The sequence below is a fragment of the Rhipicephalus microplus genome, chromosome X (assembly GCF_043290135.1).
Source record: "Rhipicephalus microplus isolate Deutch F79 chromosome X, USDA_Rmic, whole genome shotgun sequence".
Classification (NCBI taxonomy): Eukaryota; Metazoa; Arthropoda; class Arachnida; order Ixodida; family Ixodidae; genus Rhipicephalus; species Rhipicephalus microplus.
Genome location: NC_134710.1, coordinates 161,019,693 through 161,043,609, shown reverse-complemented (window position 1 = coordinate 161,043,609; position 23,917 = coordinate 161,019,693). Strand labels below are relative to the sequence as shown.

At 41.4% G+C, this 23,917-nt stretch overlaps 1 protein-coding gene across 1 annotated transcript in view; it reads right to left on the bottom strand.

The window, feature by feature from the left end:
* Tmx3 (Thioredoxin-related transmembrane protein 3) overlaps positions 1-19,477 on the bottom strand; it is a 52,428-nt gene extending 32,951 nt beyond the window's left edge. Inside the window, exons 1-7 of the mRNA XM_037428479.2 lie at positions 19,355-19,477; positions 19,204-19,261; positions 18,927-18,966; positions 18,672-18,835; positions 14,302-14,382; positions 11,261-11,378; positions 2,983-3,136 (exon numbers count right to left, since the gene is read on the bottom strand). Coding sequence (XP_037284376.2) covers positions 2,983-3,136; positions 11,261-11,378; positions 14,302-14,382; positions 18,672-18,835; positions 18,927-18,966; positions 19,204-19,261; positions 19,355-19,415 — 676 coding nt within the window. The 5' untranslated portion in view covers positions 19,416-19,477. The remainder of the gene's footprint in view (positions 1-2,982; positions 3,137-11,260; positions 11,379-14,301; positions 14,383-18,671; positions 18,836-18,926; positions 18,967-19,203; positions 19,262-19,354) is intronic.
* Positions 19,478-23,917: the final 4,440 nt, after the last annotated feature.

Genomic DNA, 23,917 nt, shown 5'->3' with positions numbered 1-23,917 from the left:
TGGCAACTAACCTAGTCATGGCATAGACTAAAGCTGGAAATGTACAAACTTGATTAACTTCGAGTTTGTACACTTCTAGCTTTAGTTATTAATGGTTCCTAACATGCCAAGGCCGCGTTTGCTGGTTAGGAAATTAATATTTCCCATGAAGTGTTGCTGGCTACGACAACACATTTTTGTATTGAAGCTGTGTCGTCCCGCCGGTAGATATCTGCTGCGGTCCCCGAACTCACAGGTGCGCGGCATTACTTCGTCTGGTTGATCGCGTTTCGCGAGTTCCTTGAACTAATGAGCAACTATCTTACACCGCAGTTTAGTGTTAGGGTCTGCACACTTTGATTGATTGATGTCACAAACTACTGGTGACCAAAGTGGCTTCTATTTCTCACTCAAATTAGGACAACTGAAAAAAATGTTGAGGCTGATCTGGCATTTTGGTGCAGTGTGGCACAATTTAGGCAAACTTCATGGTTTTGGCACAGCTCGGCGCACAAATGAGGAATTGTATCAAATTGGCGCAATAGGTGCCACTGTTGCACGCATGGAGTTAATATACTGGCTCTAGAAGAAAAGCTGGGCCGGAAAAGCTATAACCACCAAAACGCTGACATTTCGAAATGTTGTCACTGTTGCCATCACAAAACTTTACAGAAGCGCTAAATTTAGACGTTTAAAACATGCAAGTTTTTGCAGTATAAATCATAAACCAGCGTGTTCACGTATTATAAATAAAGAAAAATGGTATGAAATTGTATAACAACTACATTTAGGAAAGGTACAATGGCCATTTATACAAATTACAGAGTGCGGAAAGAAGCAATTGCAGGTTGTTACAGTAGATGACGCCACAGTCTTTGGAACGTTGAGAGCATGGTTGTAAAGCATCGAACGTTGAGAGCAAGTGGTAGGTGTTCTGTGGCATGGTCGAGAGCGTTGCGGTGTGCCGTGCGGACGATTGCGCCGACTTGCTTGCGCACTGGGTGAGTCGCATACAGTGCCTCAGTGTCTGTGTTTTTTGTTGCCATGAGCCAAAAACTCAACTTCATATGACAGTCTCTTACTGCGATATAACAAAGATCCACAAAACAGAAAAAATTCCAGGTGTTATTCTTGCAGCATGCAGTGGCGACTGAGTGAACGTCACCCGAAAGCTGAGTGTCGGTCCATCACGGCGGCATCTGAATGGTTATAGGTTTTAATGCATGGGCCCTATGGGCAGCTTTTCCTCTAGAGTCTGTATATTAACTCTATGATTGCACGCCTAGAGAAGTGCACGTGGGAGGAGCTATAATGCTTTTGGTGATGCAGCAGCGCCATCTCTTACACAGCACAGGAGTCAAGTGGATGTTTTTGCAGCGTTTTTAAATATTCAAAATTATTATTGCAATTGCTTCTTCGTTATTTCTGTTATATATATTATTTTGAACTTTGTTCACTCATTTTCACCCAGTTTTGAGCATTGCTACCCTTGTTATGACCTGTACTGAGCGCTTCACTGAGAGCAAGATCATGCCACGTGAGAGCACGACCTCATCTATATACTTATGACCTGCTCACCGGCGCCACCCCTACGGAGGCGTATGGACCTAAAAATTGGCACATAGGCACCAGAGATGCCGCCACGACTTACCCCTATAGCAGACGATGCACGAACCTCGTGGTGCACTTGTGCATGCATGTTCATTTCATTGTTTATCCAGTTTCTAACGCGGGAATCTAGCAATTCACAGACTAAACGTCTTGAATCAGCTTTCCAGCTCAATCTCTGCGCAAGCGCTTTAACAGGCAAACGCCAACCTTCAGGCGCTAAGCTTAAAATAAATCAATAAAATTAAGCGAACGCGTGCACGCACCTGCGGAAAAGCGGTTTGACGGCTGCAGCGATGGGGGTAAGTGGCAGCGCAATGGCGTGCTAAATAGAAACGTGCTGTGGCACTTTAGAGAACTAAAAAATAAACAAGCAAAAGCAAATATGGCGACACGGGGAGCGATGGCACGAGCAGGTCTTAAGTCTATAGAGGAGGTCGTGCATGAGATGCATGGATGGATAAGCCAGGCCCCTAAAGTGCTCTACACTTATGATAGAGGGAGGGAGATTAATTATTGTAAAAAAGCTGAGAGATGGCCTGAATTGATGTTCTCGCCTACAACTCAGCATTATGTAAGGGGTGGGAAAGAGGAACACTGAAGAAAAAGAAAGGGTGTTGATTATGAAGATCCAAGTAACAAATAGAAGCTTTCATACCAAACCACCCTTCACGGTGTCTTGTCTAGTTAACTCCTGTGCAAAAAAATGCGAAAATTTGTTGAAAACTGAGAATATCCAGCTGATGACAAAAGTCAGAAAGGTAGTATAGCAGTGTAAATAACCTGACTTTAATAATAATCAAACTTTCTTGCATGAGCATGACATCAAAGTAAAGAATTGAAATCATATTAATCATAAATTTATAATTCCCTTGCTAAGAGGACAGGAAATGTTATCTGACAGGTTGAATATGCATGTATAATGTACTTTAACTTCTTGTAATGACCTGTTCAGAGCATCAGGTAGTTTAAAGCCAGAAGTACTAATAAATATAAAGAAATCATTAGCAAAAATAGTAAATTTAACATGGCTACCAGCAATGCCTCTATTTTTCACAGCTCCAATGCTGCCCCCATATGGACAGTCATGGGCAGCAGCCACATATCTTTCTGCTGCATACATATGCATTCTGAGACGTCCTGTGCAGCCTTTTTAAAATGCTGGGAGTCACTGCATGTGTTTCTGTGAACATCATGGGACACATAGAGAATTCGCTTTAGTCAAAAGCCCCAGGAATTGAGAAGGGCACAGCTTCTCACTCATTTCAGGTGCACCATATGCACTATAGTGTTATAAAAACACTCCATGACAAGGATCAGAGACAGATCTGGTTATTTACAGCAATATTTCATAGCTTACTACAATGACACCAAGATTGCCCACTAAGCACTCACCATCGTATAAAAAGCCAGTATTGTCCTTGATGACGTAAACTGCAGGCGTTGCTGGAGAAGTCATGTTTTCCCCCAGCTGACTGATACAAGAAGATGGTACTGTGAAAAAGTAATTGACTGGCTGGAACTCTTCTGCCATTTTTATAAAGTTTTCCTGAAACGCAATGTAGAAACACATTTAGGGTTGAAACGCCTTTCAACTATACAAGCAACACAAAATAGTTATGCATCAAGCATGTACACCCCAGGATGCTAGCTACAATATTCTCAACATAAAAGATGCCCAACTCAACAGTGTCGAAACATGAAGAGTACAAGATGTCACAGATCCTTGCCTCCTTCATTCATGCCGTAGCATGCTGGTGCACTATCTTATAGTAATGTATTAATTTAAAATTTAGCTAGGTGGATGCTGTAATAAGCAAAGGCGACCACGGTATCTCTGTGTTCTCTGAAAGAATATTTGAAAATCAAACAACATTCAGGGTATTTCCGAAACACTTGGATGCCAAAATCTTGCAAATGTGAAACATCACAGGGTGCAGGAATAACACGTCCAAATTCACCGATCACATGCACGGAAATGGAAGAGTTCACTCAGTCAATATTCAAGTTCAGTGTGTACATTCCTTTGCCCTCACCATAAACAATCGCTTGAGTCTAAAATATCGCTTGAACCTAAAGGTTGATACACATTTTCCAGACACTGTAGTCTGAATCCACATCCGGCAAAACTTGACCCCTATCTGAATTATCCCAGTTTTTCGTCATGTCAACTCAACAAATGCAATATAAACAATTGAGTTACTTGAGTCTACAGCAAGCAGTTATATCAGTACAATGGTCACTAAGGTGCTAACATTCGTGGCGCAACATGTCGTGTGTATTGGAAACCTCAATTTCCATACAGTGCTCAGATAAACTATGAGTATCCTTTTAAGAGCTCAAGCTCTTAAAAATATCAGAATTGTGACATAATTAACAAATATTAATTTTTGTGCATCGTTTCATGGCCAAGCACTAGGGGAGTGCAAATAGAATACGAATCAAACAGTAATGACAGTAAATCGAATACGAACACGCATTGAATGCTATTCGAATAGTTTTCAAATATTAAGGCAACACTTTTCAATGTAGCTCTAGAATGGTAGAATGACAATTTCCTAAATTGCCCGAAAATTCCACATTTTATTTGAAGCAAATATTCACCAGCTTTAGCAAAAAACGTTATGATTACTTTTAGCCAAAAAATATTTATAATATTTATAAAACTGAGCAGCAAGTAGAGTCTCCAAAATATTTTGTAATTGCAGACAGAATTATTGTTGTGGCTAACGCATCTACCGTTGTACTTCATTAAAAGCTTTTAAATGAAAATATGCCAATTTTAAGCAATTTTCATAGGTTAACATCATGAATGTCCTGCTGAATATGTATATAGTTGATTGCAAACTCTATTGCTACTGCTACCACGGAATTTTTAAAAGCAAAACATCTTCATCCTGTGATCAATATGGCGTCGAAAGTGCTGTGGATACACAGGCTGCAAGCATCTGGATAATTTGATAATGAAAAAAAAGTTACTATTCACTGGTCACCAGTCTAGTTCCTTTGAGCATTTTTTGTCATTGATTATTCAGAAACTATTAGGAAAATATTTCATATTTTAAGTATGCATATTTGATTTAAGTACCAAATAACATACAACTCTATTCAATTTACTATTCAAAATTTTTTAATATTCGCACACTCTTAAAGCTCACACATTTCTTGTATGCCTAACAGATCATACATACAGAGGTGGAAGTGGACTTCATTGTTTTGCAGCAGCTCAGGGAGCAGCAATAATTCTTTTTTGGAGTAGCCTTGGCGCAGTGAAAAAGGAGTTTGGGAGTAGGTTCGGGGCAGCAAAATGTGCGTTTTGGAGCGACTTAGTTTTGGAGCAGCTTTCTAGAGAAACATCATCGTCAATCAAAATTATTTCTGGTAAAAAAAATTCCAATGGTTTTCACTAAACATTCAGTACCAATGAGCTTACCAGACTTACCGTCTACAAATGTGTGCATGCGTGCTTGCACACGTGCGTGTTTGTGTGATACAAAGCATGCCCGTTTCACACTCGGCCTGAAACAAAAAAACATTTATTCTGGGTTTACCACCCAGAATATGAACCTTTTTTTATGCGAACGTATTTGCTGCACGGAGCCTCGCTAGCCTCTGCAGTGTTGCACCTGATGTGTGAAACAGAGTATAGATAATCGCGGCGCACTTCGCTAGGGGGAAGTTTGTTATCCCCTCGCTAATCAATCACACTACTCTGCTCATCTGTGGTCGGTCTGGGGCGAAGTAAGGACGATCAATTCACACAGCCAACCTGCGCGTATGGTACATCAAGCTGCCCAGCAGTGACAGCGTTGGCAGTACAGGCACCGCGGTGCACGCAACTAACCAGGAGATGATCTGAGTCCACGCGACCACTACGTGTTTCAATGAAACTGTCAGTTGTTGCTTAGTACCAGATCATGGAAGAGAAGCGCACATATGTATCACAAAAAACTGATAGTGTCTGTTCTGTCACTATTTCACTCGCTGCGTATCTAGGACCCTGAATAGTTTCGAAATGTTCCTTGACGTGTGGGGGTGCCGACACCCTCAGTAAAGTTGTTTGCACTTTGTAGTGCACGTGTCTCGCGCAAAAGCCCTATTTCGGAGTCACAACTATTGAGTAATAGGTGGCATTGTGTTTGCGAGCGTTCATCACCACTATCATTATCATGGTTAGATCTGTAGCGCCGGCAGTGACCCCTGGCTGCAAGCTTTGGTGGCGGCACGAGAGAAGTGAGCGAGTCTCTTTTGCGCGTGGCGTTTGGCGTGAATGGTTGTCTGTTGCGTGGATCCCCGGTGTACGGCACCGTGGGCCATCTGCCGGGGGCTCTCGTGGTAAGTCAAGCGTTGGCGATGCCACTTTGGGTGTGTCATTGTGTTTGTTATGTTGTTGCGTGTTGTGTAATATTGTGCAAGGTTGTTTAGCGCTGGGAGGACCTATCGATGGGAGGACCTATCATAGGTCCTCGTATCAAAACAGGTCCTCTTATTTAAACATCAGCCAGCCAGTCTGAGGCACTTCCACTGTTCACCCTGATTATCCCGCTATGTTGTTTCCATCTGTAAGCTCCCATCTAGACTTAAAATAATCAACAGTTACTCATGTTGGTTCCACTACTTTTTGGGGGAAACCATGGTGATAAGAGCGATGAGACGAGCTCTAGTCAGCCGCATATAAATGCACCGAATAACAACATGATCAATCTTGAATCAATATAGATGCTGCCGCGTCCTTGGTGGCCAATGCTCAGTGTTGCTCGTCCTACAATAATAATCAGCTAGATTTGGTGGTTTACACTTCCAATCAACAATTATCACGGAAATTCCAGTTGATGCACAGCCTGGCAGCGCAGGTCAGATTGGCACAGAGTGCAACAATTGGCGCAGCACTTCCACCCCTGTACATAGGGCCACAAAGCTGGTAAATAAATCACGAATGATGTATACATTAAAAATGAATAAGTGGAACACCTGAAGTACAAATCAACCTTGCTCCAGACCTGCAGCGCATACATCCACATTCCTCACATAAAAGCTATTTAAAGTAGAAAATTATTCAACATAATGGCCATCAAGTTGGCAAAACGAGACTTCCAGAATATATGACGTAAAAATCCTCAAATCACAAGAATATATACCGTGATGAAAAACAAAATGCAAAAACAAATCATTCTGATTCTTGCTTTTGATGTTGTGATGCACAATTTACATTGTAATGAACGTTAAAAAAAAGCAATTAAATTATTTAAGTATCTTACATAACAAACAGTGACAGATTCGATGGTAAGTAGTAAAACAACAAGGGGTTGTTTATTGCGCATGTAAATTTTTGTACACATGCATTGCATCTTAGCATTATACCTCTGCTTAAATACTATAGCAAGGGTCCTAGTTAGGTTAACCTCCCTGCCTTCTTTCTTACTGTTCTTGTCCTTCCGCTACAGCAAGAGTATCACTGCTGAAAATAAAACACAACTTCTTCCGCATTAGAGGATTTCTTATCCACTATGGCATCTGGAGATCTCTAATTTTGAAGATGAAAATTACATGAAAGATGAGAAATATTAAAAACATCATTAAGTGATGCCAAGATTTAATTAACGGGAAGAAGGGGGGAATTGAGGGGTAGAACTTTTGTTTTTTACAGCAATTTGCAGATTAGAAACCTACAGATAATGAAATAAAGGAAAGCATAGAGATATTACTTGTCAATTTTAATCAAAATAACAACTGCTAAAACGAAGAAAGAAACTTGCCCCTAGTGGGATCGTTACTGTTTCACACCAATTTTAAGTTCCAAAAGAACAACTGCAACATGGCTCTCAGTGCTGTAGAAAGAAGGTCTTAAGGTTAATACAGTCAAACCTCGTTATAACGAAGTTGAAGGGGGAGTCATAATTACTTGATTATAAGCACTAGTTGATTATAGCCAATATACATTTCTTCCAACAATTAGCCAGCAAGAGAGAATCTACTCACCAATGAATATCACAGCTTCTCTTCGCACAGATTAAAATGGCCGTCGAAAAGCAAAAAACTTGTAAAATAATAAAGAACAATGCACTTTATTTCCGCTGAATTTAGCACACTAGCTGACAGATCACTTCGAAAAAAATAGTACTCAATAGACTTTTGCCGACTCTTCTTCTTGCGGATGACTGCTTTTTGAGCTGCAGCATCTACCGTATTTATTCGATTCTACCGCGCCCTCGATTGTAACGCGCACCCGATTTCCACGACAAAAAAAAAAGTAAGACATCGATTGCAACGCGCACCCATTTTTTCTCGCTAGCCCGCACGATCACACCACTCGAATAAACGACTTTTCTCGGGAGAGTCTTCCAATTAAATATGAGGTATGGGGGAAGCTTGTGCTCATCAGACGTGTAACAGAGCATTGCCGTCAATGTAGTTTTACCGTGGATCGATGTCAGCATGCGAACTTGCTTCGCCCCCTTCTTCTCGACGGTTGTGGTGCCAGGCATGTCGAAGTAAAGCGGCGTCTAATCGGCATTCCCGATTTGCCCAAGCAGATAGCCGTTGTTGTGCCGCAAGTTTAGGACGAACCTCTGAAAACTGTGAAGCTTTTCATCGTACTCCTCTGCAAAACTTTTCGCATATGCCCGTTCAACTTCGGAGGGAAAACCCTTTCCTCTTCATAAAGTTAGTTAGCCAGCACCTGCTCGCTTTAAACTGGCTCCGCATTAGACCTTTTTCTAAGGCTAATTGCATAGCCCGCACTTGGAGCAGTTCTGTCCTCACGGGCCGCTGTGCCGCTCGCTGCTCAAGTACATACTCGCCGAGCGGCTCTTCAATTTGCGGAAACCGACCTTACTGTGGTCCACTGAAGCTTTTGCGTGAAGCTTTGCTGTTGACAATCTTCTGCTTTTGTTTCCCCCAGTCCCGCACGCACGTTTCGGGAACTCCGAACGACTGCAATGCGGCCCGATTTCCGTCCGTTTCTGCACACGCGAAGACTTTTCTTTTAAAAGCGGCATCGTGGTGCGCTCGAGTTTTTGGAGTCCACCCTTCCATGCCGTCGATGCTAATGCACTACAATATGACAAACGCCTCAGCACACGTACGAAGTGCCGCACATGGGAAACACATAGGCAGAAATGGCCGACGCACATACGGGGCGGCCATTTTGGAAATGCCGATGGCTATAGAATGACCGTATTCATTTTTTTTTTCGTACTCGATTTTAACGCGCATGCGATTTATGAACTCGCTTAACCGGAAAAAAGGTGCGCATTAGATTCGAGTAATTACGGTATTTCAAGTTCGTCCTCGCCGTCATTGTATGCACCAAAGAAGCGGCACAGCAGGTCTGTCGCATACAGCGCTTGCGCGGGCGTCGGTACATCGGGTTCGCCAACATTAGGCTCCGGGGTGTCGACACATTCGTCAATGTCTCATAGCACGCCCGTCGCCTCAGGCACAATTTCCACATCTGACAACTTTTCGATTGTCACTGCGTCAACATCGGCACCGACGTACATGCAGAAAGTGTTGCAGTCAGGCACAACCCCGGCATCAAAGAGAGCGTCCCACAATATCTCGACCTGGTCGCTCGCGACACCCACACATTGCCGAAATCTTCGGCCACTTTTTTTTTTTCTTGATGCCAGACTTAAGGGCTTTCAACATTGCCGACTTCTGCTCGATTGTTATATTGTTACGCTTACGTTTGCCACTGACGTTGTTTATCTCGTGTCTAGCGGTGGAAACTGATAGAGGTGGTGTTGCTGTTCCACAGCGAACGACAACGAAAAAAATAGGCCTCGTATCCGCATGTAATCTGCAAATGTCGTCGAAAGACTATAGTCTTGCGCGTGAAGAGACTGAACAATTAATTTGATGTTCTGCGCAAGAAAATCGGTGAATGGTATTATGAAGGCGCTGCGTTAGAGTGCCTCGAGCGTGCAGCGGAGGCGAACGAGTGCATTAAGTCACGTCACACGTGAGACATGAGCACCACCTGGCAGTCTTCTTGCAAAACAAACCACGTGTTCTGAGATGGGTGTGCACGCCCGTCTCAAAGGTGATAAGGTGAGGAACGCAAGGCGACGGGTAGGTGCCACCACCATCGCGTCTTAGCAAAGTGTTGGAAACACTCACCTTTTCGTGCAAGCGTTGAGTGGTCAGCGCAGGGTGATAAGCGCTACGATCCTTAAAGTTACTTATGCATGCATTTTCTAGTAAAAGATGCACATGCAGAATATATACGTGTTGTTATGATGCCCCAGACTTGCGCAATAATTGCTTATTATACGACAACTGCACAACTATGAACGCTAAACCTTGAGCAACATTGGTGGGTCGTTAAAAGTGGACAAACAGACAAATGTACAGACAGACATACAGACAAATGAACTAAAGTTTTTGCGTCGAAGGTCCCCAAGAAAGACTATCGTCTTTAAAAGCCACCATCTCCGCCGCCCGGGCGGCGCACGAGGCCCCAGCACGGAGCTGAACGGGAGAAAGAGGTCGGATGCGCGGGTGGGCCAACGAGTTCTACAGGAGAAGGGAGGCCGGCTGACGTGCACGCTCGCGCGAGTTGCTGCGCGGGCGAGTCTATTAGTTCCAGAGGAGAAGGGAAGCGGGGAGACTCGCTCCCACATGCGTGTTCGCAAGCAGCTCCGGGGAAGCGCAAGGCGCGAGTTTTGAATTACCGCAGCCGTGATGAGATGTAAACTGTCGCACGCTATAAGACATTTGAGAATTGACATATACCAAAATGATCGGTAAATTCTCATTGTGGACAAGAAATAGTTCGTTATATACATTGTAGGGAAATTTTTGCTTTGTTAAAACGAGGTTTTAAATACATGGGCGTCTATGGGAATTTCAAGAGGAATTACAATTGCTTTGTAATATCCATTAGTTCATTATAACCTGCTTCGTTATAATGAGGTTGTAATACTATCACGGATCACTCCTCATGTGAAGCTCACAAAGTGTAGTAAATAAAAAACTCGATGATGAGCTGGTAATAATAGTACTCGAACAACACAAGCTTGAACCAAACACAGAGTGAAAAAAAAATCCTTGAAGAGTTGCCTAACAGTTAGCAGCCCAAAAACAGTTCTTGTTCTAAATAAGATTACTGCGTAGGCACTGTATATCCAGTATGCTTGGCTAGGATGCAATGCATGAAGAGGCTACTAAAAAAAGAAAGTGGTTAAACATTAAGCAAAATAGTCATTTCGTGAAGGCCATTCAGACTGAAATAAACAACACCATCTAATTCACTCAGTTTCCTTCATTATACACGCTGCACCACAATGCACAGCTCACAAAGTGACCCCCTCCCCCCCTTATTGTACACAGAAGTGCTACGACTGTTCGCCCTCTTAATTATTCTTTGCAAAAGTGCGGCGTAGAAAAATTCTGTTGCTGTGCTTCGTACTTCTCTGTAAGTTACCAATTTTCTCTTTACACAACACCAGTTTGGAATAGAAGGCAGAAAAGTAACACAGTTAATAATCATTCATAACATCTTATATCAAATGACATAACTCTGCAACTTAAAACTGATCTAAAACACACATTAGAAATCCTAGACCCTTGCCCATGACACCTGGCACTTGCTAATTATAAAATCATACGATGAATAACAGATCTGGTCTTGATTTCAATTCAATCTGTGAGTTCAAGAATAGCAACATACCTTTAGAGTGCTGGTGTCACCACTTCCTTTATCTCCATCACTGTAGATAAAGAAGACTTTGTGCCGATCCCGCATTACCTTCAAGTCATCACAGGATGTCAGATGATGAACTGGTGGCCTACACAACAAAGCAAACAAAGAGGAATTAACTCCAGGAAAAAAATTTTATAATGCCCTTCACACTACCTTACACTCTTCCCCCTCGATCAGATGTAGAAAGCTAGCACACTGAACATAGTTCCCAACAAAATATTGTAGACAAAATTTAAGTGTCATGCTAAGTCAGCAAGTCACAAATTCAAGGCAGCAACAGTTTTCTTGGAAATCCTCTGCTTATTGAAGCAAATGTTATATCAAAATCAAAATTACTCTTTAAAGGCTTCAACTGTTCCCAGCTAATACATGTGCTGTGAAACAACCAGTACCAACAGTTGAAAATTAACACTTATTAAATCTCCCTGACATTCCAGATGCTTCTGCTAGTAGAATCTCTAATTATGAAACATAGAAGCTGAAAGATAAAACATTACAGGCCTAGATTCAAATACTAGTAACATTATGTCCAAAGCTAGTCATTTACACTATAAGTACAAAAAACTTTATTTGTAACTTGTGACTTAGAGGGCACATGACAGTTGAACTGAAATCCAACAGGGAAGCTATTCTTCAACTGTCTGTCGAATAAAAATGACCATTTTGGCAGAGTGCATTCCGTTACTCAAGAAAGTGGCTAGCTATGATGTCATCACTCTCTTCAACACATCAACGCACCGCACCTGCACAGCACACTTCAAGCATTAAGAGAAAGTGTACAGTCACACTTACAAGTCTGTCCCTGCACATGAGCATATCCCAAACGCTTCTAAATAGTACAGGGAATGCATACCAACCTTCACAGGCACGTTAAACAAGAGCTCACATTAAACCTAATTCAAGTGCTGATGCAATCGAATAATCAGAGTGAAAGAGGCCATCCATGACATGGTTACCCAACAATTTGAATTTAGAGAGTTTATTATGTCTATAAACCCTCTTAATGAAAAATGCACTATACAAGAATATCTCAGCACAAAATCTTCCCTCGAATTCACAAGCCGTAAACCCCGTGCACAGACGGCAACCGCGATTTCGCCTTGGTATCAGTGATGCCATGAGCTGCATAAACCGGAGCCATCGTCTTTCAGTTTCAGCCACTGCAAATTGTTCAATTTTAATGCCGCCGCAAAAGAAAGCTGAAATGGCTCGAATGCATGAGCAGCTGACCAGCGAACAACATCGTTTGCTAGATGCAGAAGCTCACACAGCAAGCGTAACGGCTCGCAAGTGCATCAGTGTTGCCCGATCCTAAGGCCGCTCGCATCTTTATAAAAATACTGAATTATAAACCAAGTGCTCAACCAAATGCGCTAAAATTTCATCAGCTTGTTTGTGAATACACCAAAGTTAACTCATGTAATATGGATTATGATTGAGAATTGGGTGTCACATATCTTTAATGCCATAGCTCCGTGATTAGCACTGTTCAAAGCAGATATTGCAAGGCTGCATTCGCTTTGTTGATGCACATTCCATTTCTCTCATGTTTGTTGAGAGTTTTGAAAGCTCTGTGACATCAAAATGACATTAATGAAGAAGAATCCGAAATGGAGGACGCACTCCTCACTGGGCTCCAGCCTATCAGTAGCCATGAAAAGGGACAGCCCGCTAAATAGACAGTTCTGAGAATAGCTCCCAAACTTTCAAAGCATAAAATCATGCTCTGTGCCTGGCCCAATTCTAGTAAAATATTGTCAAAATGTTGAATGAAATGTACTGCTTTTTCTAGTGAACATTTCTTGAGCATTTATCCACAGGACAAAGACATGTTAACTATGCTGACTTAATATGAACAAATTATGGCTAATAGTCCACTGTATTCCACACTAATTTACTATTGTTAAAACATTCACAACTATAGAGCACATATATGAGGCAACATAGTGGACAAGTGCAAATGATTAATGCCTATCAGATTACATGATGGCAACCCTGCAGACATTTTTTGAATGCCACCACAGTGCAATTCACTTTGCATTGCCCTGAAGCATATTAAGGACTAAATGATAACGACCTTTTTAGCAGAAAAAAATTAATGATTTTGGTAGAAGACCATATACTAGTTCTAAATTGAGAAAACTGTACAGTTAAATTAATGCTATCATTAAAAAAATTAGTCGGTGAAACTTCGTAAGTAGCCCCAGTGGCACTTATTATACAAGCTGTGATATGCCTTACTCATTAGAATTTCTCTAACTCTTCTAACAGAAGTGTCACACTATGCAATTTTACCACGATTCAACCTGACCATGAATGCTCGATTGAGATCGAATGTACATTTATATAATTAGTGAAGATAAGAAACATTCATTGTTCTCAAAACCACCTGCTTCTTTTCATTTTAATAAAATATGTTATGACCTACCACAGAAGTGTAGCTCATACCTTTGCATGCCATAATAAAAATATGGCAAAACATAATCAGCTTGATACAGAGTGTACTACCTTCAGACAGGTGCCTTTTTTTCTTTGAAATATACATTTCTAAAAACAAGAAAAAATATTAAATCCCAGTTAGCTTCATTGTTCTGGCATAACCATGCCACATCACTATGAGCAGTCAATGCCAATAACTAAGATATTGAACCTGTTTAGTTCTTAAACTACAATACAAATAGCAAGATAAGTACACAAACAAAAGCTCTAGAGCTAATATAGGCAAAACTGATATCCAGAAAACGAGCACAGAAACTGACAGCGACAACTGATTCAATTAACTACCAGGTGGCCATTAATGCTAATAAGGCTGCTACAGGGGCTAGTTGGTACAACTTCATTTATCTTATTATGTGTTACCAGATATAGACAAAGACCAAGGGAACCTTGTGCATGGCTTTTGTTCCTTTCGTCTTTGTAATTACCAAGTGACATGTTATAAGATGAAGATGAGGCCATTAGAGCCACATAATGTAACATATAGCTATGAGAAAAACAGCAAAACTAACCCATCCATTCTGCGTCCAAACTCGGCAAGCTCCTCCCTGTTACGATCTCCCTTGTATTCAACAGTCTTGTCCCCTTTGATACTGAAGAGAAAAGTGCAGAGCAAATGCCCAAGAAAACTTAGCACACACATAAGTATAACTGTGAAATTCTAAAAAGCTGACCATAAAATCTGTGAAATTAAAACACTTAAAGGGAACCTGAAATACATTTTCAAGTAACCATGGAATGGATTCACTAAAAATGCTTATTACCTCACGCATTCAATGCCGCAAAAAATTCAAGAATCAGTCCACTACGAGCACAGTTACAAAGATTTGTCACAGGCTGAAATTGTGTTCTCTCGTCCCGACAAAAGCGCTGGAAGATATGCAGAGAGGATGGCAGGAGCGAACAAAATACGTCAGATGCGTCTCGTGACCTTGCGCACTTTTTTTCTTTTTTTTTTTTCTTCGAATAGGCGGCTTTCTCAGTGCAATCCTGCATGGATAAATTGCAGCCTCCCACGGAGATCCCTGTAACGACCGAGAGTGCCATGTTCAAATCAGCCAATGGCTGATGGCCTTCTACGAGTGATAGTTGAAGGTCTTGTGTCGTTTGTCGAGAAAAAGCAATTTTTAACCTACTTTGATAATTTATTGTGAATTCCAGGCAGCATGCTGCGCTATATTATTTGGCTCATGTGTTCTTGGGAGCCTTTACTACTGATCCTCAGTGTTTTCTGACCATGCTCAGAACCAGGCAGCGTGCTGCGCTATATTATTTGGCTTGCGTGTTCTCGGGAGTCTTTAGTATCGATCGGCAGTGTTTTCTGACCATGCTCAAAAAGTGTTGCAGGGCCCTTTTAACATTTAAAATTAAAATAGAACTGTTATGATGTAGAGATGTGGCATTATGAAATTATATATCATTAAAAAATCTAAAAAATAGGCATTCTACCTTCCAGAAAGCCTTCATATGAATCAGCTCTTCAGCATGTCACTTAACAAGAGAACATATTAGTAGTTACAAAGGCCAAATTGCACACGTTTTCATGCCTTGTATTACATTGGCTAAGGACAAGTCTGAGTTGTTTCAGTAAACCACACTCAGAAACTCACTTAGGTTCATAGTCTTGAACTTAAGCTCAAGAAAATTTCAAACTTGCATTGGGAGGAAGCTTCACACAACTTGTTATACCCCTGCCACATGGCAAATTTAACATCATTTACAACAAATGACATTCGGTGAACTTAATGCTGTTTTACCTGCCTGATGTCAGATAATGCAAATAACTATCATTTTAATATAATATACCTCAGCTTGGCCCTCCTGAGCTGAGGCTTTGAGAGAAATAAAACTGCATCATTAACTTGCATACGACATGCGTGCATCCTAAAAAAATTTTTTGATTAATAAAAAGAACAGTCTCTTTATACATTTTACCACAGCTGCATGATGTAGACGAAGTCAAGCTCCTTGTCAACTCAAGAGGCAATCGAAAACCTGCATGGCGGATGAAAAGACAAATCAATGGAGCATGACTCGGGTCCATATTTACAAGCCAATCTTCTCCCTAACCATGCTTTCCTCAAGGTTCTGGACTCTTTATGTGCATTTTATCCCTTTCGGACGCCAACTATTAAAACATGTCTGTAAACGTGTCAAATCACTACAACGTTACTTCAATGTACTCAATATTCTATCACAACAAAACTACTGAGATAATTGTTGAATTTATGTGTGTCATAGTAACTCATTCTACTTAAGTTATAGTCAAATATCTCTTTATCCTGAAGTCATTGATGCTTACTTTTGGCATAAATAGAATGTAATCTCAGCCTAAAAATATAGTGCAGATTTATTTTTGGTTATGTCAATTGTGAGCAAGGAAAATTCCTGCTTTTCACACTGCTTGCAGAAAGCGGCACGTCGCACGACTCGTCAAACGTAGTAGCACCTTCAGAAAAGTGATCATATGTATCAGGAGACTGAAAAATGAGGTTAAATGAAGACAAAGTAATCATGCAGGAGGGTCAATTCATCTAATGTACGATATATCTTGCTGTTTCTTAGCCCCTTCTTGATGCAAATAGCGAAAACGAGTGGTGTACAGAAGTGTGTACATAGCGTCTGAAGGGGTTTCGGGCACAAAAATTGTAACAGGGTAAAAGATGACTATAAGATTGGTTTGTGAGTACTGGCCTACATTGTTTATGAAGCTCACTAAAAGCCCACAACCGATAAAAGAAATGCAATATGAGGTTAGTTTGTGAACACGGACCTGACACTCTCACAACAGAAATGGGTAGGCAGCAGCTAATTCACGTAGTCACCACTATGACCACCTAAACACATTTAATTTGCCGATCAACACCCTTTGTCCAGAGAACAATGACAACCGAGCACAAATCAAACATGGCTGCCCTCCAGTTACTGTAGTTGAGAATACCTTTCTTTTAGACACTTCCATGCATACTATATTGTCATTGAATGAGCAATTAGCAAACCTAGTAAAGGATAAGTTATTTGCAAACTATAGAAGTTATATAAACATAAACCAAACCCCATCTCTTTAATGGCGGATGAGGGTCTTAAAAAGAGTTTTACTTATAATCTTATCTGAATCATAATTCCTATCCATATGTACCATTGAATGGAGATTTCAAATCTGCAAACAGATTTCAAATATCCGATTTAGAAAAGAACAAATAACAAATTTCCACAAAGTAATTAGGTAGCTTCTTATGGGTCATTATGGTAACTTACAATACAAAAAGTCAGTTTTCACAACTACGTGGTTCTTATAAATGGTCCAGCCTACAGGCTAAAGCAACCTAGATATCAAAACAGCTGTTTATTTGTTTTATCAGAAAAAAATTGTGAAACTTGGAAGGTAAAACTTATCTTCTAGAAATTAGGTGATATTTATAAAATATTCACAATTATATCAAGGTTTAGAAAGAAAGAAAAGCTTTAGACTGTAGTCCAAGTGCTGTACAAAAAAATGATACTAAGTTTGTTTAAATATGTCCACAGAAACTTCCTCAAAACTTTCATAAGGCAGATTCACTTTACAAAATTAACAAAGCCGAGAAAATTGCCTTTCAAAATTTAAAAACAGTTTTGATTTCACCTGTTGAGCCTGCGGGAAGAAGAAAGGGTATTTTACTATAACATTTTTCCAGAGCATTATCTGCTCTACAAATACCCTTTTCGTGGTTTCCGCAAATCAACATTTTTTTTTACAATTCTTTACTATTTTAAGATTGTCGTCCCCCCTTCAAAAATCCCGAGCGTCGAGCCTACGTGTTTGATCAAAATTGAATGTGAACGCGCTTCATGAACTCCTTCGATAGAAAATGTCACTTTCATCAAATAGCCTTAGTTTCCCCGTGTGATAGCTGATAAATGACATTAAAAATGACACTCGTGATAAATGAGGTTAAATTTGCCATGTGACAGGGATATTAGACAGCAGCACTGTAAGAAACATTTGTGTGGAGGTATATCTGGCATGTAAAAGGCAAAATTATAATGCAATAAAATTCTCAAATTATAAGTATGTTTGCAGAAAATATGTGTAGATAGTTAGCCAATAATTTTTTGCCCTCTTTTTAGCCAAATAACTTCACTCAAAATCTACAAAGCACTGAAACCTCTTAGGCAAGAAACACCTGTTATCCATATTATGCGCAGCACAAAGCCACAGAGTCATTCTGGCCTCTCCGCAAAACAAGTATATTCAAGAAGAATTCTTTTTTCGTTTATATCGGAGGTAAAGGTTCAGTTCCAGTGTTCCCTTTGTACTTCTCGATGAATTGTGGGGTTTAACGTCCCAAAACCACCATATGATTATGAGAGACACCGTAGTGGAGGGCTCCAGAAATTTTGACCACCTGGGGTTCTTTAACGTGCACCCAAATCTGAGCACACGGGCCTCGACATTTCCGCCTCCATCGGAAATGCCCTTTGTACTTCTCATGACCACACAAGGTGTCGTCAGTGCCCAGATTATAAAGAAGCGGCTTCCATCAAAACAGCAGCTCAGGATGTCCAGATGTCTTTTTTTTTTTCCTTTTTAGGTACCACACATATTGACAATTATACGACAAACGAAACTTGCACATATGCACTGTTTGCACTATCATTTATTGTACTGCTCAACAGGGTTGTTTCTCACATATATTAATCTTATTTCTTTTATTTTTTTAAGCAACAAGTTAGTAGCTGAAAGGGCATGTTGGGACGAGGCAACCACCAATGCACCGCTATACAGTTTTTTTTTCTATTTTAAACTATGAGGATAAACAAGCAGCAACGCGCAGACGCATAACCTCAACTCTAATACGCGCTTTTAATCGTAAAACATGACATAATGAAAGAACCTCACAAGAGCACGGTCGGAAAACCTTTGACGCTGTACTCCATGGCTACTGAGGTAAACCGCGTGCAGTCTACGCGGCTCACACGAATGTCCGTATCTGCAAGGCTTTGAGCAACCTGGCTCCAGATGGGTTCCAGCATTTTGCAGTGACCACACCATGGTGCATAAAACTGGGCGGAGAAACAAAAAGTCAGCAACGAAAAACACGCATGCCAGCTGTAAACAAACATCGATCAACTACTCAAATAAAAACGAAATTACCTTGACAAGCCACGAGCCTTCGTGCCGTACGTCGAGAAACCTGACGAAACAAACAGCATATAATATAATCAGTGGATTTCTTTTCCCATCGCCGCCTGAAGGCGAGCGTCCAACCAGGAAAAACGGGCCCAATAACGCAGAAATGAGAGCGCTTTTCCGTGAACAATGATTTGTAGCAGTAAGCGATGAACGACTATCACACATTGCATTTCATACTTTCGCTACGTTTCCCGCCAACGCCCAAAACAACATACATAAATAAAAGAGGTGTACTTACCTGTCACTCAATTCTAAAACTTTACTCCCATAGGCGACCGGCACGCAGAGAAGCACACCTACGAGAGCAAATGATTCAGAAAATATCTACACGGTACCGTTGCGCTAAATTAACTAGGTAATATTGTACTACGTGATCATTACGTACTTACCAATTACTAGCGACACGAGTAACTCAGTATGACACATTATCATCTTAACATAGAGCACCATAAGTGTAGTACGTAGCCTTCACCGAACAGCGGCCATTGCAACCGTGCAATATAAAACAACCGACAACGGCGTGCGTGACTTACGAGTTCAGAAAGTGCGCGTCAGATGGCCCCACGAGGGCATCGACAAAAGAGGCGCCAAGAATTGAATTTTCTTTCCGTTGTATGCATAGGCGTACGCAGGCTACGAATGTTCATCGCAGAGCTCCACCACTTACTCTAAAGGTATGGGACAGACTTTACGCCCCCCCCCCCCCCCACCCATTCAAGTGACTACGGAAGGCAGCCGCCCCCAATGAGGGGGGGGGGGGGGCGCACGCCTAATGGGTGTATGCGCTACTCAAACAGTTAGTAATATGAAAATTGTTGGGGTTCAACGTCCCAAAATCACAATATGAATATGAAGGACGTCGTAGGGAGGGCTCCCGAAATTCCGACCACAAGTACACGGGCTTCAAGCATTAAAACATTTCCGCCTTCATGAAGAATGCGGCCTCCGCGCATTGATGTTCCGTACTACACTGGAGAATTCCCATTCAGAAACATGAAAATTCTCTATTTCGAGAATTTTTTCCTACATACGTTGAAGAAACTCCCAGCTCAACAATACTGATTTCCGCCCCCATGCACGCACACTATAATTACGTGAGTCTGACGTAAATGTGACTTTTGAAATCTTGACTAGCCCCTCCACTGCCGCACAACGAAAGCATGGCTTTAATAACGCTTATACTGTTAATACACTTCAGATTGTTGGCTTCAAGTCTAACAGCAATAATGAACTAGAAATCGCTCCACGTAAATATCAGAAACAAATCTCAAGGGCTATGCTAGCGTGGTGCGTGCGCCAGAACCGATTACAGATGGCGCACTGTGACCGCTAATCATTGGCCGTCATGGGAGAATCGAAGTATTCCTTGAATTCCCTGCAATTTGAACTTCTAACTTTCTACAAAATTTAAAGCCATTAACTTATCATCGAGGGTGTTTTCGAACTGAATGGCAGGTGAGCTGTTTGGTGCACCGGTTTTGGTTTCACCAGCTAAATCAGCTAGATTTCATCGCTCCGTGGTGATTACCAGTGGCCACCTTTCGAAAATTGTAAAGTAGCTATAAACTAATCATAGGAAGAACTTTAATTCGCCCATTTAACTAAACCGGCTATTTTCAGTGGTTAAAAGCTCAATTGTTCAGATTTGGACGCACGTTAAAGAACCCCATGTGGTCGAAATTCCCGGAGCCCTCCACTACAGCGTCTCTCATAATCATATGCTGGTTTTGGGACGTTAAACCCCACATATCAATCAAATCAATAGTTCAACTGTTTTAATCCCTGGGTGATTTCACGTAAGATCGAACACAGCATGGCTAGTATACCTTTTATATTTATTTTATATTTCTTTAAAAAATTTATATATTGTTGCCTGATCAGTGGAAAGAAGAGATCCGCAATTGGTTTTGCTGTAAAAAAGTTTTTTGAGGCATAGTAAATCAATATTGATGATGGAGATGTGGAAGGCCACGCTTACCTGCTCTGCTGCTTTTTTTTTTTCGAATTTCGCGATGAATTACACAAAATACATTAAAGCTACGTGCCTCAAATTTACATATGAGCGTGCTGGCGCTTACGTTCATTTGTATTTCGATTGTCTGCGTAGTGTAGATTTTTGAATAAAAATTCTCAAATTTGACCTAAAAAACGTTTTTCTGCCTAGTCTGCAAGGCCTTTATTTCGAAAAGCACCTATGGCAGAGCGGTGGAAAATTCGCATCGTTTTCTCAACATGCATGCTTATTTAGAAAACTGCTAAAGCTTATATTAATAGAACTTTTCAATAAATAGATATAATCACGCTCACTTAAAAAAGAAAGAGCATGCTACGGAAACGTCTGACGACGATTAATAAAAAACCAATTTTTGATATTTTTATGCTTTCTCCACTTATTTTGCTGCACATCCGCTATCAAAATCAATAAAAAAATTGGCCTGTATCTGCATGTATCTGCAAATGTCGTCGAAAGACGATAGTCTTGCGTGTGAAGAGAGTGAACAATTAATTTCATGTTCTGCGCAAGAAAATCGGCGAATGGTATTTTGGAGGCGCTGCGTTCAACGTATACGCTAGGCGCTCTCAGTGTTCAGTTTTGTGCATGTATTTCTCAGCTTTCAAAGTCACTATATACACGCTCAAAGCTTCCTATATGTATGCGCGACTTGGTGTGTTTGGACCTGACTGTACGCATTGTTTTTTCCTGCTTGAGCCTTCACAATACACGAAGCAAAACCCAAAACTTACTTGACTGATGTTGTGTTAGCCAGCCTGGTCACCTGGCGATAACTACACACATGAGCCACGATTTAGCGACGATCGATACTCGCTTTGTACGAAATTTGCTGTCGTTTCTAGATAGCAACGAGAATAAACAAAATGCTACAGAGCACATAGCACAACCAACGCGAACCAGCGGGAATGCGGTGCGGCAATCGATGATGACCGGCACGGTCACCGTTGTGGCCGTGTTCGGACAATGTGTTTAACGATTTAGAGCACTTGGTACTCTACTACGGGAGAGCGTAGAGCCGTCCCAGCATAGAAGAAAATAGCAGGATCTACAGTGAGCCACAATCTCGGTTAACATTAAACGACAGTCGAACGTCACCACACAGACGCGGGCTTGTGTCGCTGGGTTAAAAAAAACACACATTAACTTTGTGGCAAGATTTGTGGCATATTTTGGCGTCAGTTTTCTGCCAAATACATTGTTTTCGTGTGATACGTCAAACTTTTATTTTGCAATATGTCCATAGTTCACATTAGCAAAGAGCAAATACCTGCATATGAAACGAAAAACATCTGGCCTGACTCCCTTGCGGAGGTTAGGAACAGGCATACCACGGTTCTTTGGTTGTAGCTTTTGCTCCCGCTGCCCATACATGATATTACACGAAAGAGTGGAATGACACACATTTTTATGGCACAATTTCTCGGACTTAGCACTGTCGGTGATAATAAAGGGGGGGGGGGGGGTCTTTTTGGTGTTTGTACGCGGGCTGATGGAATCGAGGTATAGGCTCTATCTAACAGCGAATCCCCTTTCTGACCTTAAAACGTCAATCAATACACGATAATATATATGGCAGACAGTGTACAAATTACTTAGTGTTCATTAGGGAACCTCGATGTCACTCTGAAAGGACTTCAATGTCTGCGCGGCATTCCTGAAGCAAATTCACCTTATCACTGCAGACACCTCACAGGCCTTCTAGTGCAAGGTTCGAGACCGTGCTGTAGTATATGACTGTACCAATAACGACAGTGAAGGCAGATCAAACAACCGGGAAGCTCGCGATGTTCTCAGTAAACTAAATAAGTCCGCTAGCCTGTTTCTCATACGCTAAATATTGTTTTTGTGCGTAATATTATTTTCTGTAGCAAGTTTAGTTCCTGCAAACGAATATCTACAATGGACTGCTTAAAAACCTTACAAGCTGTAAGCATTACCAGAAAATAGTAGAGAACTCAATCATATTACTCCAACCCCCCCCCCCCCCCCCCCCCCTCCGATCCCAAACCTGTTTATTAGGCTACAAGAAAAACAAAGGGGAGCAATAAGGGACAAACGAAGTTTTTACAAGTCAGATTTTATTACAAACGGCATCCAAACAGCACCTGTCCTTAATTTCTTCAAACCGTCCTGCATCCTCTACTGGAAGCTTGATTCCTCGAAGAGGGCCTACAATAAAGCAATCGGGCGGAAAGTCATGCAGGGCACATACCACATATACGGAGTCCATACACAATTTGTCTACAAGCACTGAATAAAAACTGAGTTCACGATATCAAATCATCTTTGTTGGTGGTTATGAAACAAAAGGACGATAAATTAACGACGCAGCACCAATCTCCCACAGGGCATATTAGAGTTATGGGCTACAAACCGACTTGCTTTGTGCACATACACTGCACCGTTCAGAACCGACAAACAAACAGAAGGACGGACGGACCCGAACAGTAAATGTGCCGCATTATATATCATTAAAGCGAAATTCTTTTTAGCATTGTTGAGCGAGTTTCGGTGTGGTTCCGCGTGTCATCGAAGGGAAGTATGAATACCCCCATGGCAAGCCACGCAAAATTTAGTTGTGTTGCAACTGTGCAAGGCTACAAGAGTTTACAGGGAACGCGTTAGTCCGCTCGTCTGTCTACCTCTTCAAATGTCTTTCCTCAGCGACCAAGGTGGTTAACTCAACGTGCAGGAACGCGAACATCTGCCAGCAAAGGAAGACGCGAATGAGAGCGTCTGTTGATAGTTTACGGGTTCGGTGTTTTCCGTGACGAATGCGGTGACGGATTCGGAAACCAATGAAACGCAGATAGTGAATGCATGCAGGACTACCCGTTCGACTAGTCATATCATCCGATTGGTGAACTGCGCTTCGGCTACTATAATAAACAAGCATACTCAAGTTAACCAGCTTTCGCTCGCATAACCCTGCGTAGCC